Raw genomic sequence first — 19853 nt, forward strand, 5'->3', positions numbered from 1 at the left:
CTCACATCTAATATGGAAAAATGTATTCAGAAACTGTAGAAACATGCTAGAGAAGACTCCCCCTGCCCCCCACCCCCCTTGTCATTTTCCCCATCTTTCTCTTCCTCTCTTTTCAAAAGAGTGAAACCAGATAATCTCAGCAGCATCTAAAATCTGATGAAGGTGAAAAGTATTTATTACTTAATCCCTGTCTGGATGTGACTTTTTTAAAACTTGATATATAATTGCCATATAACCTTACATTAGTTTCAGGTGTACAACGCAATGATTCGATATTTGTATATATTGCAAAATGATCACCACGATAAGTCTCGTTAACATCCATTACCACACACATTTACAAAATCTTTTTTCTTGTGATGAGAACTTTTAAGATCTACTCTCTTAGCAACTTTCAGCTATACAATACAGTATTATTAGCTATGGTCACCATGCTGTATATTACATCCTCATGACATTTATTTTAGAACTGGAAGTCTGCACTCACTCTTTAATTAAAAGTGAATATGCTATATGCATACAATGGATTACTACTCAGCAATAAAAAGGGAAACTAATACACATAGCAATTAGACAGTCTCAAAAATGTTACGAGTCAAAATTGCCAGACACAAAAGAGTATCTACTGTATGATTCCATTCATACGAAGTTTCAGAGCAAACAAAATAATTTATGGTAACAGAACTCAGAACAGTGCTTCTGGTGAAGAGAGAAGGAATGACTAAGAAGTGGCATAAAGGAACTTCCTGGGGTGACAGAAATGTTCTACATCCGACCAAGGTGTGCATTATACTAGTGTATACATTTGTCAAAACTGATCAAACTATATACTTAAATATGTGCATTTCCCTGTATATAAATGATACCCTAATATTCAATGAGAAGGCTCTCTTCTAGCTCTTTTTAGACTTTTTATTACCAAAAAATGTGAAATAATTCCTGGTCTCTATAAAGTATTCAGTATTTTTAAAAATATATCACCATTGCTCACCTGCAGTACATGTGATTTAACTTACCCACAGAAAAAATAGCTGGAAAGAACATATCAGAGAAACTATGGCCTGAAATGGGAAGGAGAACTGGCAATGATAGAGATTTTTCTAGTACTTTTCAATCTATCGGATCTGAAAACGTTTTACAAAAAATATTTTTTAAAGCCCTATGCTACACATTTATAGTTTCATCTGCTAAAAGGAATTGTTGCCTTCATACGATCTCAGCATATTACACAGTCACCCAAAGCACATGAATAGAAATTGTGAGTACACCCATAAGGAAGCAACTGGTTTTGTACTTCTTTTTTGTAAATGTTGGTCACTATCAATAATAGCAAATATAAGACTCCTGTTTAGGCAGCCTCATCACAAATATATCTATCCCCCATGTTTAATAATAGAAATTACTAACAATAAAACCTTTTACTGAACTTTATAATTCAAGGCCTAGCAGGGACATCTAACCAGTTCACAGAAGGAGAAAACGGAAGGAAGGGTTTAATTGACTAAGAAGTTAATGGATAAAACAGATATAATATTACTTCATTTGCATTTTAGTAGGCTTCACACAATCCAAAAAATAAGCATTTTGTTTTGTTTTGGTTTTTGGGTTTTTTTGGCCACGCCACATGGCTTTTGGGATCCTAGTTCCCCGACCAGGGATTGAACCTGGGCCCTTGGCAGTGAAAGCGTGGAGTCCTAAACGCTGGACCGCCAGGGAAATCCTGAACTATGCACTTTTACTGGTTTCCCATCCCTGATACATTTTTGTCTCCTCCTTTGGGAGAAATCAACACCAACAACCACATTCATGTGGAATTAGTTGAATGAGAAAGTTCAGCAAAACAACTGGACCACTCACCTTATGTTGGCTATATGCTGTGGCACAGGCTGATGCTGAAAATGGTCAGGCCACGGATGATGCAGGCAGAAGGATGGAGAGGGCTGAAGACAGCACGTTGTCTGATAAACAGGTGAATGGTTTGGACAGAGAGATGCAGAATACTCTGAGTGTGGCTGCATGCAACACGAGGCCAAAGCAGGAGGTGCTGCAGGGCCAGCCTCGGGATGGCACTCTTGGTGACTGTCATGGGTAGTCAAAGGGTGATGGTATGGGCAAGGATGGCAGCACAGGGATAACATCTGGGGCGTTCTTTGGTTGTCTAAAGGCAGAAAGGATGATTTAACTGTGCCATTAACTTGCAGGCATCCATTTGGACTCACTTTTGTTCTGGGCGCTTCTTTGGGGGTGAGTTGCTGGGCTGCAGGGTCTCCATCACAGGGGGTGAGGGGACTAGCGCTGGTAGCACTGGTGGCGATGCTGCCATTGCTCAGAACCACAAAATCGTTGTTTCCGTTGTTCATAGCCATTCTCCAATTTCTTGATCCTAAGAAAGAAAATGATATAAAATCATCCAGTTACAGTCAGGTAGGCAATTATGTAAAGGAGATAGGAAAACTATTTTAAAACAGCTCTTTGAAAACAAGGGTTCTTGCAGGAGTTGTGAAAGCACTGGGGGAAGCCCAGCTCACCTGCAACAGAACCAGCCATGGGTTAGGCCTCCTCTTCTTTCCTCCCAGCTACACCATGCACCTTGAGAACCCTCTCCTATCCCACTGACCACTTCCTCCCTGCCCCATCTCTATTTTCAGTGCCTGTCTTCTCTCCTCATCCTAGATGTGCAAGTGTCCATTAGGAATTAGAACATTTTAGGATGGGGGTGGGAAGGGGGTAGAAGAGACAGAAGATACCAATATCATTCTTTAGCTTTTCAATAATATCATGCTTGGGGTGTTCTGATATAGGAATAATGGGCAAAATGAAGGGCTACTCTGAAGCAATTAGTTGTGTAGGTTCAGATAATGTGGATAGTCTTAAGAATGTTTTATGTCTTTGAAAAATGTCAAGAAAATATGATTTTTCCTCTAAGTCACTCAGGTCCTAGAATAAGAATAAACAAAAGAAAATAAAAACTAATTAGCTAAGCTAAGAACTGTGGCAACCAAGATATCAGATGCAAAAGTTTTATCCCCTAAACCTGAATGTAATGCTAAAAAAATAATAAAACATGCCACATAAGTTGCCATGAACTTAATAATTTGTTTTCTATGCCATGTCCTACAGGTAGCAATGCTTGCACATAAGAAAAAGAATACTATGGCTGGGATTTGCTTCAAGTGAGATTTTTGTTATTAAGTTTTTCCCCTCCACCAAAGGGTCCAGGCCTTCAATGTAAAGGAAAAATTAGTGTTCAAATTACCAGTAATATTTTTCTGTCCAGTCAACAAACAAAGGCAAAACCAGACAGCCTTCTTCCTCTCCCCTTGCCCACTTATCACCTCCTGACCAACATACACACAAAATGTGGAAATGTGCAATAAGAAAAATAGGTCATCAAATGCTAGTGGTTTATTTAACCTACGCGTGAAAGCCAACAAGAAAAAAAGAAAACCATTGTTTGGCTCACTAACCCTTCTGGCATGGAATTTTTCTGAGTGGACAAAACAGCTTCTGGAGAAATCTTTCTCCAGTCTCTCCCCACCTCTGTCAGACACACAGGTACTAGAAGAAATCGTCTCTTTTCAGTCTGAGTACATGTAATGACAAACCTAGGTCACCCATGAGGAAGATTCCTATGCATATTTTCACCCAATTTATAAACTGCTCAACAGGGGTATTGACTTATTTTCGTTTCAGATAGAGCTCATCAAACACTCAAACACACACATACACACACACACACACACACACACACACACACACAGCCATTCAGCTATATAAACATCAACACTGTAAGAAATGGAAGAATTAATGTAGACATTAAAAAATTTCTTCATAAATTATTGTAGTGGAAAAGACAAAGCATTTATAAATATCAAAACATATATGTAAATCAAGCAGATGTTACTTCTCTCATCAGCCTTACCGTCACTTTGGAAAGTAGTCTGCCAATCCCGACTTCCTTTTATAATGAGCATTGAGAAGGATTTATTGGGGGGCCAACCCACACAGCATGTGGAATCTTAGTTCCCCGACCAGGGAATGAATCCACAGCCACTGCAGTGGAAGCACGAAGTCTTAACCACTGGACTGCCAGGGAAGTCCCTGAGAAGGATTTTGAATTGTAGTAAACACAGTTGCTCTCTTCTTCAGTAAATCACTCCTGGGTATAAACACCTCCTATAAAACACTCAAATGATATCCCCAACACAAAGCATTGGTAGTTAAAAGTATTATCCAACTAGTGGGAAGATAAGGTAGATAAACTGGTAAGAGCCCTAAAGTGACCCAGGAGGCAGAAACTCTAATCTTTTTTCCATCACTTTCTTAACATGCCATCTCAGCAAGATCTGCTCCCTTAAGCTTCCTTTTACTGAAGGATATATCCTACCTTTTGTTGTTAACAAAAGAAAAAGCTGTATGCAAATGTTCTGAAAACAATAAAACATATTAATCAAAGGCCATCTAAAAAGGCACTAGAGTTTTTAAAAAGTTTGAAATTTAAGATGTCTATTTGTATGGTTAAGTGAAAGATAGTCTAGAAAATGTAAGAAGCAATTGCTTGATGAGATAAATTGCCATTTCTTGGAATTAGAAACTCTCATTGTACAAATACTCCACAGAAATCACAGAGGGCATAAGCTTTCTCTTGCCTCTACCCATGACTCATGTTCCCAAGCCTTCTCTTCAGACCTCAGCCAAGCTACCAGAGCTGATGCAATCTCTAGGCTGAATGGGAAAATCAAGACCTCCTCTTGGCCCTTCCATCAGGATAGAAGGGAGACTTTTTCTACCTTGTCGATTTGTTCTGACCATCCTAGGTTGGTTAATATCATTTCAGAGAGCCTATTTTTGGTACTCAATTCAATCAGTCCTATTGACTATAATCACAGCTGTCAGGTGGGTTACGCTAGTGAGAAGTATTTAACAAAAATCCTCAAAGTTTTCAAGTGAAACTGGGCTTAAGACAGAGTGCCATCAACCTGGAACACTCATCAAAGTACCCTGAAATCCTCTCTAGACTCTCCGAAATTTCATCTGTTTCCCTACCTTCTAATTAAATCTGCTTTTCGTCAGGAAAAATAATTTTTCTTTTTCTTTGTAACAAGAATTACAACTATCATCCTCTCTTATTCTTATTGCAAATGCATCATACTGTAGTTACATAAGAGTTAAATAGATTTTTGCAGGCCAGCCAAGGGACCTAATCACCATTTATAACATTTTTTCCCCAGTGTGGTAAAATGCAGTTCAAGGGCCAAATAACTGACTTACGAATGATTTCTGGAGCACAACTTGTTTTGTAACTTGGAGATTTCTTGTAATGAAGTAGGTACAAGTGGAGAGTAAAGAATAATTTGAACTCTGACTTTGGCTCCTATTTGAAGAAAGTCATATAAACTTTCTAGGATTCACTTTCTTCAATCATAAAATGGGAACAATCAAATTGACTTTATAAATAAGTTGTGGGTTATAAGTAAAAAATAATAAAAAAGCAAAAGCAGACAAAAATTGTTCTAAGAAATGTTTACAGATTAAGTTCAGTGGATGTATTTGTGTAAGAATTCAGGTGACCAGGAGAACAGCAAAGTTTCGATCTAAAGTCAAGAGTTGACGGCTTCCCTGGTGGCGCAGTGGTTGAGAGTCCGCCTGCCGATGCAGGGGACACGGGTTCGTGCCCCGGTCCGGGAAGATCCCACATGCCGCGGAGCGGCTGGGCCCGTGAGCCATGGCCGCTGAGCCTGCGCGTCCGGAGCCTGTGCTCCGCAACGGGAGAAGCCACAACAGTGAGAGGCCCTCGTACAGCGAAAATAAATAAATAAATAAATAAAGTTAAGAGTTGACCTTAAGGCCACACAGAGAAAGACCTTATTTCTTTAGAAATGAGACAAATGAGAAAAAAAATTGGTCTGAGCCTGAGAGAACAGGAAAAGAGATGAGAGAGTGGAAGATTCAACATCATAAAAATGAATTATTGGGATAAATGTAATGCTATGTGATTATAAATGCAGTGATAATAGTATTTATGCGGGAAGTTTAAAATAAGCTTTGGATCAAATATAATGAACAATTTTAAAAGAGCTTTGTTGAAATCGCCTGTTTTCCCCAGGGCCATAACACACAGGGACTGCCAAAAGAAAGCTATTCTTGAGACACTGGCTTGAGGTGTGATGGAGCCCCATGGCCAGATATTTTAGTGTATTTCCTGTTGCTCATGAATATAACATGCCAATATCAATACATCCGAAGCCACTAATCTCACACTTCCCATTTCACCTTTTCTATACTAGCATTTTTATGTCCTGAGTGCTTTAGCTGTTTGGGGACTGACTATAAGGCCTTTGGCCAAAGACCATCTTTTGATTACATTTTAAAATTTAAGATATTTTTCTTTGAGCCTCAGCTCTTCACATGTAGAAATCAGGATGGGAACCAGTGTCCACCTCGTAGGATTACTATGAGGATGTAAAAATATTTTGAAAACCATAAAGGGCTATGTATTTACAATGGAAGAATTATTATTATTGCTTGACTGAGTGATGAGAATATAAAAAAATATGGAGTGATGCTTCCTAGTTCCAAAGCTGAAATTATGTTTTAAAATGGCATCAGAGATATCTGTGGCTTAGAAGAAATGACCTGGGTGGGTCTGAATTTGAAAGCTGACTCTACGGGTTACTAACTTTGAGAACCTAGGTCAAGTTACTTACATTCTTAGAGTCTCTAAGTCTTGATTCTTCTTAGAGTTAAATTTGTTTGAAATGCAAATTAGTGCAACCTTCTAAAAGAGCAACATGGCACTACTGATCAAAATCTGAAATACCCTCATCCTTTGACTCACAATTCTACTAGGAGTTTACCCTTTGGATATACTTGAACAATGTGTAAAGATAAATGTCTGGATAAAGATGCTGACTGCACCACTGCTTGTAACAATGAAAACAAAAAAACAATGGAAACCACCTAACTTATCAATAAGGGACTTATATTCTGTAATATCCATACCTTGGGTACTCTGCACAACAAAAAAGAATGAATTAAATCAGGATTATTGCTAGGGAAAGAAGTCCAAAGTACATCTTCATGTGTGAATAAAACCTAACTGCAGAAGAGCCTATGTGGTATGAATCCATTTCATTAAAAAAGTGGCGGAAACACACATGTATGGTTAGTATATACACAGATAATTTCTAGAAGGACATAAGAAAATGCTAACATTGTTTCCTGCTGGAGAGTTGGACTGGGCCATTTGGAAGGGTAGAGAAGACTTTCACATTTTACTTTCTGTACCGCTTGCAACTTTTACTACAAATGTGCCATCTTCATAGTAATAAAATATTAATGAAACAACATATAAAGTTTCTAGCACAGTGACTAACAATGAACAGAAGATAACTATTATTAAAATGCAAAAACAGAAGCAAAGTTATTTCACCTTAAAGGGTAAACAGTCATCTCTTCACTGGATGCATTTTTAATTGTTTGTCTTCCAGTATATATCTGCTTTCTTACAATAGCACCCTACACAATATATCAAATAACTGGATAAAGCAGGAAATGAAAAAGGATTTAAGGAGCAAGAACAGATGAATACAAACTATTCAGAAAAAGGTTTTCAATATATCTTATCTCCCAGCTTCCAAATTTTGGGAAACATAAATTATTATTTGTTGGACCAAAGTTATCTATGAACCAAAAGTATCATACTAGTTTCATAAGCATTAAACAGAGAATACAGAGAAGAAATATAGAGGCATTTCCATCACATGTAAAGAGAAAAGTCATCAGAGCTCATGTGATTAGAAGGTTCAAACAATTACATCCTACTCTGGGCTCAGGACACTTACCCCTATAAGATCAAAGGAAATTACCCTGCTTCAAAGACTTAAAAGTATAATCATAGTAGGAACTGCTGGAATTATGGAAATTTTATTCATCAACATATTACATGTGAAAATAGGCTAATGACACACAATTTACCCAAAAGATGCCATCAAACTATTTAGGTGGCTCAACATCCAAAAAGCGTTATGAAAGCCTCTTAGTAGCTCCTTGCAATTGGAAGCCATAACTGTTTTTGTGGCCAGAAAACTGTCAAGTTAAAATCTAGAGGTAATGTTGAAGAGAATACACAGACATGTTCCAATTACCACAGTAACCACTCAGCAAAGCCATCACTATCCTTGACAAATGCAGGGCTCAGATAGCCTGAAGGAACAACATCTTCATCCGTATCAACAGTTATACTGGTACACCTCTGCGGTATTGCCAAACACTTTCACACACATGATCTCACTTGAGTTATCCTCCTAATAGCCCTCAGAAAAACAGGTGTGGCAGGCATTACCGCTCTACTTTGCAAAAGAAAACTTGAGACACAGAGTCTCAGATGGTAAGGCCAGGAAGTCTGATGCTGAGGTTTTGAGGGCTTTCTGCTAAACTACATTCCATAAGCTTAGATAATGTATTCCAGAATAACCCTTTGCTTCATCAGATTCATAACATCTAACTTAACAATAAATGGCAAGACTGAATCAAAAACAAGATCCCATATTGTAGCCAATCATCTTTTTCAGAAGTGATGTTCCCTATAACACAGTTTCACTAGACAAAATACAAAACACTGATAACAGTGTTTCTCAAGCATAGGGATCACTTGGGGATGTTGCTAAAATGTAGATTCTGATACAATCCATCTGGAGTGGGACAAGAATCTTCCAACAACAAGCCCATACCGTTGGTCCCTGGAACACACTTTGTGTAGCAAGGCAAATGCACAAACTAGGAGGCTACAAGAGAATCAGGCCTAAGTAATGGCAAAATGATGCCAAATTAAAGCAGAATGGATGCAACAAGTAGTGAAATGATACCAGTTAACAGAGAAATAAAGTCCTGTTTTTCTAATTAAAACAGAAAAGTAACAGATTTTAATAGCAGAGGTTCTAATTGATAACCAAGTTTAATTATGGCTTATTTCAGGACTCCTAAATTGTTGTGTACATAGAAATAACAACCAATCAGATTTTAATCTTTTTAGTGTAATGTATATGGATTGAAGCACCTTGCCCAGTTAACTGGGTGAGACAATCTTTTTCTCTCAAGTGGTACTAGATATTGGAGATACCTGAAGTCTTTTTTTCATACCAGTTATAAAGGCAGTTTGGGAGTACCTGTATTCATTATGCACCAAACCTGTTTTAATATGAAATTGGTCCCCTAAAATTGCTTGATACTTATCCTAAAATGATGGTCTCATTTCTTATCACTGGTACCAAGATGCCCTATTAATATCTAGTGCTATGGCAAGAGAAAAAACAGCTGCTGTAAATGCACCAGAGAAACAGACAAAGAAGTATATTTGTGGCATCTTCTAGAATGGGACTGTGAAAGCTGGATGGTAGAAGGACATCAGCCAGGTTTTTTCTCTAGGAATATATTTCCCTTCAAAAGGCTATTAAAATGTTCTTTTATCATCTCACTGTGTCAGACACTTTCCTCACAATACCTCTATGAAGATTTTATTAAACCCATTATAGAGAAAACTGAGGGTCAAAAATATTACAGTGTAACTAATGCAAATCACATGATTGGGATTCAATCTTAGACCAGCATGTCTCTGAAAGTGAGGCTTTTCAACCAACCTCAAGATGCTTCTAGGGCAATGCCAAGTTCAACTGGCTTTTATAGGACCACTAGAGGCTACTGATATAGAATTCAGTCTGAAGGTCCACGTGAAAAATATCCTCTGAATTCAATATTTCCCAAGACAGTTTTAAAAGGTATAATTCAGCATTCAAGAGTGTCAGAGACATATTTCACTGAATTAAAAGAAGTGCTATCTACCCATGTATCATATTATCCAAACCTGAAAAGCAAGACAATGGATTAATCTTTGTTGTCATGTAGTGTCTGGACTATTTCAAAATAATGTAATTGTGACCTGACAGCAAAATCGGTATCTTTAATCAAAGAATCAGGCCCTCTTAAGGAACTAAAAAGTATAGTCTTAAATAAAGAAACATAATCTTCTCTCCTTCTGAGATGAATTAAATTTTCTTATTTTTCTTTGAGTTCATGAACTTTCTACAATTAAACTCTCCTTCAATAAGAACACTTTAAGTATCTTCATTTATCACCTATAAGCCTTTTATATGTTGCAAAGAATTCTACAGCTATTAGGTACTACTGCTATCATTCCCCTTAATCATAAACTGCAATAAATTAGAAGCCATTTCTCAAAGAAACAATATTACATTTGAGAATCTATACCACTTAATAACATTTTAATAGAACCCCGTAGGTATTACTATGCTTTGCATCACACTACGAGAAAGCAAAACTGTTGTGTTCTAGGAAATCTGAAAATAAGGGATCACCATTCTTCTACAATGAAAACTCACTGTTGTCTATTAATTTTTTTTTTTTTTTTTTTTTTGTGTGTGTTACGTGGGCCTCTCACTGTTGTGGCCTCTCCTGTTGCGGAGCACAGGCTCCGGACGCGCAGGCTTAGTGGCCATGGCTCACGGGCCCAGACACTCTGCGGCATGTGGGATCTTCCCGGACCGGGGCACGAACCCGTGTCCCCTGCATCAGCAGGCGGACTCTCAACCACTGTGCCACCAGGGAAGCCCTAAATTTATATTATCAAGAAGGCAGTTTCAACTTATGCTAACAAACATCATCTTTGAAAATGAAATATACCTAACATTTTTATATAACCTCTTTTAAATATGATTATACGCAAGATGTATAGGTAAAGGCACCAATAAAGATAAACTATAATTACATGTTTTACTTTTACAAAAACCATTCATAATATTTACAAACAGCTTAATGATACAGAAGAAAAATTAAAATTGACAGATACAGTTTTCCCCTTGCCCAGATTTACAGAACTATATTGATAGATAAGAGTTAAAAAACATTAGGAAGATATTATAGTGTATGTGCCATAGCCAACCTGAAGACACTGAATTTGGAAAGCAGTCTTATTGCTAGATATGAATTAGGTTATCAAGGCTGAGATTTATACTTATGGGGTGAATGATAGGAATTTCAGGGCTGTGGAAACGTCAGGCTCATTTTTCTCACATTTTATGTTTAATGTACCTTTGGTAGAAGGTCTCTGTGGGAAGAGAAATGTGGGTGTAAAATAAAGTTTATCTTTTACAGTCTGGGATAAATGATAGTCGAGAACATTATCTTTTTAGCATAAACACTTATCTACCTAAATATATATTTCAAGAGCAGTATCACTATATTGCAGTTATTAAAGCAGTTTTCAGAGATCTCTTTTCCAAGTTCCTCCACCAAATTTATCATTCCACAAAATATTCACCACTTCTCCCCACACTTACAACAAGTGTTATATCCATAAGCATCAATACCCTTAAAAAAGAGAAAGAGAAAGTATTCTTTTACCTTTGAGTTCCTATTTCAAAGATATGAATGAGTTTCAATTCTATAAAGCTGCAATAATTTCTTTTAACCCTAAGTCTGAAGGTTTATGTTCATTTGCATAACTAAGAATATACAAAATAAAACTAGAGAAGTTTCTATAGTCAGAAATGTCGATCTCTGGTCTTTCAAAAAAAATTCTAGAAAGCCCACTAAAAAGTTGTTATTTAACTCAAGAATCAGCTGAGACATCCATTTGGACTCTGCTGCAAGTCTTGAAGGGAACACAATAAATATAACAAATATTCACAAAGCTACAAGTCTATTACAGTGGTTTCAACCCATTCTGCACACTAGAATCACTTCAGTAATATGAAAAAAAATTACAGACACAGGGCCCTGGCCCCAGACGTTATGATTTAATTCATATTGTAATGCGGTGTGGACATTAGCAGTTTTAAATGCTCCCCAGATGATTCTAATGTGCAGCTAGGGTTCAGAACGACTGATTTATACTTTACTTAATTAATGCTGATCAATTTATAAGAGCAAGCAACTGCCACTCAAAATATTCCATATTGGTTCAGAAAATATTGCTTGAAATGCAGAATACTGCTGTATATTCAGAAACATTTGGACCTGGTACTCCATGTTAGACATGTATTATAGTATTTGGATTAGCTTTACTTCTTTTGGGGTTACCCTTGACATTATAAGGGTGGGGACAAAGGTGCAGGGAAGAGAAATCCTTAATAAGACATTAGTTTGAGAGACAACAGTGTGGAATTCATGTGGGACAATGTTGTGGAAACACAAAACAACTTGTCACACAGTCTCAAGTACCTATAGATCATTTGGATAGAGTTTAGGGTATAGCCAATTGGACTAACAAGTTTATTGAACCCTCAAGAAAAAATATCTCCCCAACCCCTGGTCAGTATCCAGTATGAAGTCCCAAGCGTCTCTATTAAAAGAGGATGTTCCCTAAAGTTTTGTGCCAAAAAAAGAAAGAAAAAGAAAGAAAGAGAGAGAGAGAGAGAGAGAGAGAGAGAGAGGAGGAAGGAAAGAAGGAAGGAAGGAAGAAAAAAAAGAGAAAAAGAAAAGGAAAAAGAAAAGAAAAAATACTTCTGATTGCATTTTAAACGTTTCAATTCTAGAGTCAGACAACCTCCAGACACCAGGCCTCCTATCTAGCCTCACATCCTAGTAAAAAAAGAATTAATCACAAGATGCTTTGGTAATAAACAGGACCCCCAAGATGTGATAGGTTTAGCTTTAGGCCGTAAGATTTCATCTGAAACTATTCTGCCTCAACTGAAATCACAAAACATTGAGCAATCTATCTGTATCACTATAGCTCTTCCCCAGTAGAAACAGGATCATATGACTGAGTTTAACTCATGTTGTTGAACAGATCACAAGCATGTCTAAAGACACCATGAATGTTTAATACTTTACACATCTCATAGCCCTCAAAATTTAGAAGCTCAAAGGAAAAAACCATCACCGAGATAAATCAAATAAGAAAATTCTACATGCACGTATTATGAGGCAAAACAATGTGAAGGGATTTTTAAAAAACGTCTTCCATAAAGACAAAAACTGAAATCAATCACCATAAAGCACATGAAAGTTGTTTGATTTAGATGGTAACCTGTTGTTTCTTCATATTACACTTAGAATTATCTAAGCTTTTCCCACCAATGCTAAGTATCTGACACCAGGCTCCACTCCCTGCTGTTTTGTGAAGTTTGAGAAGTAGCAAATCAAATTTCCTAGAGCAGCTCCCCAAATGGGTTCTTCCCTGCAGAGTCCAGCAAATCAAGTCTCAGGGGTATCCCTCAGTCTACTGAGCAACTTGGGAAACATATCTCAAGGTATTTGTATGAGACAATTGAAGACATCCTTTTACTGAAAGGACACTGAGATTTACTTTCAGCTTAGAAAAACATCAAATATTTGAATTGGATCAGTAAAGTAGCTCTTAGCAAGAGTCTGGGTACAGCTTTCATAAATTTTTTCTATTCCTTACTTAAATTATCCTTATAAATGCTTGTGCATTCTGCTGTTTGCTTTCTTGTATACATTAGGTGAACTGAAATTCCATCTACATTGTTCAAGTGGGATTCTTGTTGGCTCACAAAGGTAATTAAATCGTATTTTTCAGTTAAATAGGTGAACGTCCTTATTTAGACAGCATATAATATAAATAGGTGAATGTCCTTATTTAGACAGCATATAATAAAAACTATTGTGAATAGTTTTCTTCGAATCTAATATGCGAGCCTGAAATAAGTGAGCCTGTTGAATAGTGATTAAAATGATAAAAGAATAGAAATTAAGAGAGAGAGAACAAAGGGCCACGCTCTTCCCCAAGTCTTGCTTTTCTCATATATTTAGTTGCTTTGTTTTATATTTTTTCCAAAAGGCTGAGAAGTTAAGCAGTTCATTTGCCTTGATCCTAAACACCGTTTTATTTCCCGTGTTAGGATGTGATCAGGAATTGTAATTTTTGAAAAACTGGAAATGTTCATACAGTCAGTGTGTCAAGGCTGTCCATCACCCATACTGAGCTATAAGAGAGTTATAAGAGTTGAACTGTTGAGGGTGCTCTGATCCAATCCCAGAAATGAAAGTAGTTAGAATGAAAGGTAAAGAATTGGTACACAGCAGGCACTGAAAAGCAGATTTCCCCAGTTGCCAAAAAAGCATTGAGTGGTTCAATACAAACTAAAAAGACAACTGGGATTAGAGTAAAATGTGGAATGAAACCATTTTATAATATATATCATTTCCCAGACTGAGGCAAGGTTAACATGTATTTACTAAACTACTTTGTAGGTCATTCATTTCAGACACTTAAACATTACATAGTTTTTCATAATCAATGCAAATAGTTCATGCTCACAATTCTATAATTCACACCTAAGATGTAAGCTATATGAAGCATGGAAGATACATAAAAAATACTCTGCCTTATCTTTGTATACTAAAACAAAAACTGACAAATGAAGTATAATCATCCGATAAAATACTCCAATATTTAAGATTTGGCAAAGAAAGCATCCTAAGATAGTTTATTAAGAGACATAATTTTTAAAAAATAATGCCAAGACTATTTAACATTTTAAAAAGTAGAAAGGTGTCAGCAGACATTAAAACCATGGGAAGTAGTAAAGCCACTACCAGTGGAACACTCTAGAGTTTATTTACATAGTTTAGTGACTTCCCAGCCATCAAAGGGAATTAGAGTTTTCTTAAATTATAAATTCTCATCTAAAATAACCCTCTTGTGGGTAAAAAGGACATATTCATTCTTTTCCTTTCAACAGGAATACCTGTTAAAGAAAATTTTAGCAAATTGTAAAGTATGCTCTCTATTTCTTGCATTATCCCTGAAGAAAGTCATTTATGGTCAGTCAATGATTTGCATGAAATACCTCGGTTCTTGCCAAATTTTTATCCACTTGGTTTTAAAAAATTTTACATTTTACTACAAAACATACAAATATTTCATAAGCTAAACCAGTTTGAAATTTTCTACTAGTCACATGTAAATTATCCATTCTAATTTTAAGCAAAAGTAAATATGGCAAATACATTCTGATTTCTACTTTATGTAGTAAATACAATTATAATGTAGCTGTCATTGCCACCATTAAAATGAATACAACGCACGAAACGTTTAATCACCTCAAAAACAACTTGAGGGTGTATAGCGAGATGTGTATTTAAAATGAACATTGATAAAAATTAAACTTGCTGTGGAAGTTTGGCTCGCAAGTGTATATCTTCCCTCAACTTCTCTTTTTATAAGTTGGAAGATGTTAATATTTTACTATTTTCTTACAATGTTTAATTCACAAAAGTGGTTAAAGTGATTCCTACGATCCTACATCTATTTTTCTACCAACTGGCGATGAGAGAAGCACATATTTTCCAACTTCTGATCTAGATAGTGGTTAAAGAAGAATTTCAAATCATGAAACAGCTAAACAACTTGAAATCTAAAGTTTCTTCCCAACTTCATAAAAAAAGCACATTTGAATAAACCTTAAGAAACAACTTACCTTACCTTACTGTGCTAGACTATCATTCAAAAAAACTTCGTAAGATTTTAATGCATTCAGATGCCGTTCAAAGCTTACACTGAAAAAAAATTGTGAGCTGGAATTTTAAATTCAATTCAAGAAGCGCACAGCAAAGTTCAGTTTTTAAATAAATTCTCCCCAAATAACACATTCACAGAAGCATGAGTAAATGTATTACCTTTATGTTAAAAGAAGAAACGTCCCTGGTTCAGTTTGGTCTGCAAATGATTGCAGTGGCCACAGCCGAAACTGGCCGCAGGAACAGAGCACACAGAGAGCGACCAGGGAGTCTCAGGAGTAGCTCCTCGGAGCGGCGGGACAGACGGAATGACAAGCACATGCAGATTGCTTTGAATTAAGCATGTTCGTTCGGGGCTGGAACTTTCCGTATTTGCTCTCCTATAGGACAGGAGAGTTTTTCTCCTCCTTAACCCCTGGGGGCAAGGTCTCAATAATGGTAACAGCTGGCATACAGAGGGGCTTGATCTGAGCACAAGGTCAGCAAGCCAGGATATGAAGGTGACATGTAATTTCTAGCCTTTTCCTGCTTCTACAGGGAAATTGCACGAAGGACTGTTTTTAGTTATAACTTCCTTTGATCTTTTGGATTTAAAGTTACTTAGTAGATTAAAGCCATGCTAGCTGATATTATTTGCTTGCTTAGGCTAACTTAAGTGTTACAGATTCAGTTTTCTGACACATAGGGCTACTGCATTTAAAGTAACACAAATAAACACCAATCCGTGTTTATTTCCAAGTTCCGGGGATTCTTGTGTTCTTTCACAAATGGCTCTTGAGACTTTGCCTTTAAGGCAGAAAGTTCATAATTTTTAAAAGAGGCAGAGTCTTGTCTATTAAAAAGGAAAGTATTATTTAAAGCAGTTGTGTTTCTCTTCAATTTTCCTAAACAAAAACAGTTTGTTACATGAATTTGACACTGCTTTTTTAGAAATTTGTGGTCCTATTGATGCCAGTATTAAAAATTTCACAGCCACAACAACATAAAAACCTTACAAAAACCTGCAAACAAATGCTTTAAATTTACACATGACATCCATTGGCAAATAAGTGATCATTTACTGCATCCATGAAATCTAACTTTTCATGACTTCTTTAATAAAAACGTATAAACAACTCTTTTAACAGGCTGTACTGATAGCAATTTCAAAATTAAAGACGATAACATGAGTAATCAAAGAAAAAAATAGGTAAAATTGGACTTCATCAAAATAAAAAAAAACTTTTGTACATCAAAAAACATTATCAAGAAAGTGAAAAGAAAACCTACAGAATGGGAGAAAATATTTGCAAACCATATAACTAAAAGGCTAGTAAGCATAAAAAACTTACAAATCAGCAATAAAAAGGCAAATAATCCAATTTAAAAATAGGCAAGGTTTTGGAATAGAGATTTTTCTAAAGAAAATATCCAAATGGCTAATAATGCACATAAAAAAGATGTTCAACATCACTAGTTATTAAAGAGTGCAAATTAAAACCACAATGAAAAACTACTTGACATCCACTAGGATAGCTATAATCAAAAGAAGAAACAGGGGCTTCCCTGGTGGCGCAGTGGTTGGGAGTCCGAGTCCGCCTGCCGGTGCGGGGGACGTGGGTTCGTGCCCTGGTCTGGGAAGATCCCACATGCCGCGGAGCGGCTGGGCCCATGAGCCATGGCTGCTGAGCCTGCGCGTCCGGAGCCTGTGCTCCGCGATGGGAGAGGCCACAGCAGTGAGAGGCCCGCGTACCGCAAAAAAAAAAAAAAAAAAAAAAAAAAAATAAGAGAAGGAGGGAGAGAGGGAACAAATACTGGCAAGGATATGGAAGAACTGGAACATCATACACTGCTGGTGGGAACATAAAATGGTATAGCCACTGTGGAAAATGGTCCAGCAGTCCCTCAGAAAATTAAACATAGAGTTACCATATGACACAGCAATTTCACTCCAGGTACACTTGATCCTCATTATTTGTGGATTCCGTATTTGCATATTTGCCTACATGCTAAAATTTGTGATCCCAAAATAATCCTCACGGTGTTTCTCAGTCCTTCAGACATGTACATACACAGAGTAGGGGAAAATTTGAGTCTTCCAATAAACATGTTCCCAGGTGAGGTTGAACAAGGTGACACACTGCCTTCTTGTTTCAGTTCTCACACTGAAAACAAGTGTTCCTTTTGCAGTCTATTTTGGTGCCATGTTTTTCACATTTTTGTGCTTTTGTTGGCAATTTCACTGTTTAAAATGGCCCTAAAGTGTCACGTGCAGTGCTGTCTAGTGTTCCTAAGCTCAAGAAGGCTGTGATGTTCCTTACAGAGAAAATACATGTGTTAGATAAGTTTACTTAGGCATGAGTTAATGGTGCTGTTGGATGTGAGTTCAATGTTAATGAATCAACAACATATATTAGATAAGGTAACTTTAAACAGAAACACACACAAAGCAAGGTCATGTATTGACTGTATGTCAAAAATGTGACCAGAGTCTTGAAGGAACCTAACCATGATTCAGTATTCACTAATTCAGTGTCTGCAGAGACTTTAAAGAATGTAACTACTGCAAATGAGGAGAATTGACTGTATATATACCCAAGAGAATTGAAAACGTATGTTCATAAAAAACTTGTAATGAATGTTCATAGCAGCATTATTCACAACAACCAAGGAATCAACTCAGATGTCCATCAAATGATGAATGGATGAGCAAAATGTGGTACACACATACAATGGAATATTATCCAGCCATAAGAAGGAATAAAGCACTGATACATGGTACAACATGGATGGACCTTGAAAACACCATGCTAAGTGAAAGCCACACACAAAATGTCACATACTGTATGATTCCATTTACATGAAATATCCAGGATAGTCAAATCCATAGAGATAGAAAGTAGATTAGTGGATGCCAGGGGTTAGGGGATGGAGACAGAGGACAGGGAGCGACTGCTAATAGAGTTGGAGTTTCTTTTGGGGTGATAAAAATGTTCTAGAATTAGATAGTGATCATGGTTGCATAGCTTTGTGAATACAGTAAAACCCATTGAACTATACACTTTAAAATGGTGAATTTTGTGGTACGTGGATTCTATCTTGATAGGAAAATAAGGAAGGTATAATATTCTAGCCATTAGCCCAATGGTTCTCAAATTTGAATGTGCATCAGAATCTCCTAGAAGGTTTGGGAGGAGGCAGATTGCTGTGTCTCATCCCCGAAGATTCTGATTCTGAGGTCTGGGATGGGGCCGGAGAATTTGCTTTTCTGCGTGTCCGCAGGTGATGCTGACTCTGCTGGTCTGAAACCCACATTTTGAGAACCAGTGTATTAAAGACAGTGTATGAACTTTTAGAGGGTAGGAAAGGTAATTTTCATCTCTGTATCTTCTAAATTTACCTAGAAAAGAGCCAGTCTTGGGGATGAAAAAGACAGGGAGGGAGGGAGGGAAAAGGAGAAGTATTTACTCAAGTAAATATATTGAAGAGTCAGTCCCTGAAATCTTAGGGTATGCTGGTTTCATGCCATATGTATGCCAAATGCTGTAGTACCTAAAAATCCCCCAAAAGGAATTACAGAATTTAAATGAAAATGAAGGTATTTTTAACATTCTTCGATCATCTGAATAGTACTTTGGTTTAGTTTATTAAAACAGCTAATCCCATTTCATTGTGCGTGTTACTGCAAGAGATGTAAACAAAGGTTCTAGAGTTGTGGATCCCATAAATTACTTCAAGAAACCTCTTAAATTAGTTAAGATGTCACAGAAACCAAAGACCTGAACTCAACTCATAAACATGTAAATTCTTATATCCATTTTTAGCAAAGGTACTGATTTGTACATTTAATCACTTTATTTAAAAATGGGTCTATGTTAAAATACAATTACAATGCAATTTAAAGTATACTGATGGTATTGTCACATGGAATCCATTATTATTTTGTAGATAATAATCAAGATTATTTCCTATCTCTTTGTATGTTTCTCAACATACTAAAGTGAAAAAGAAAATGCTAATAACCTTACAAAGTTCTAAGGTTCTCTGAAAACAGTATCCCTTTTTTTCTTAGATCACATTACTTAGGTATCTTTCTTCATTACTAGGAACACGGAAAGGTTACAGGAGAGGGACAGAGAGACAAGAGCTGGCCAGAGAGGCACAACAGTTAGTACTTTTTAAAAAGTGAAAAAAACACCTGCTGGTTCATTAAACTCTTTCACATCTGAACTCAGTCCAAAATGTGATTCTAGATGTTGTTATATTTATTGACATTTAGAAGTCCCATCTATTAATCTTTGTGTGTGTGTGTGTTAAATGTCAAAACAGTTACGAATGAGTAAACCGTGGTCTAAGGTAGATGGTAGAGT

General features: G+C 36.7%; 1 protein-coding gene across 5 annotated transcripts in view; it reads right to left on the reverse strand.

The window, feature by feature from the left end:
- Positions 1-19853, reverse strand: part of DISP1 (dispatched RND transporter family member 1) — a 207214-nt gene that overhangs the window by 49134 nt on the left and 138227 nt on the right. For 3 of the 5 annotated variants that reach the window (XM_032638237.1, XM_032638218.1, XM_032638209.1), the window contains one exon: positions 1858-2383. In XM_032638237.1, coding sequence (XP_032494128.1) covers positions 1858-2366 — 509 coding nt within the window. In that variant the 5' untranslated portion in view covers positions 2367-2383. Of the gene's footprint in view, positions 1-1857; positions 2384-15663; positions 15797-19853 lie in introns of those variants that run through there. The other 2 variants (XM_032638228.1, XM_032638246.1) reach the window with 2 other exon arrangements.

The sequence above is a fragment of the Phocoena sinus genome, chromosome 1 (genome assembly GCF_008692025.1).
Source record: "Phocoena sinus isolate mPhoSin1 chromosome 1, mPhoSin1.pri, whole genome shotgun sequence".
Classification (NCBI taxonomy): Eukaryota; Metazoa; Chordata; class Mammalia; order Artiodactyla; family Phocoenidae; genus Phocoena; species Phocoena sinus.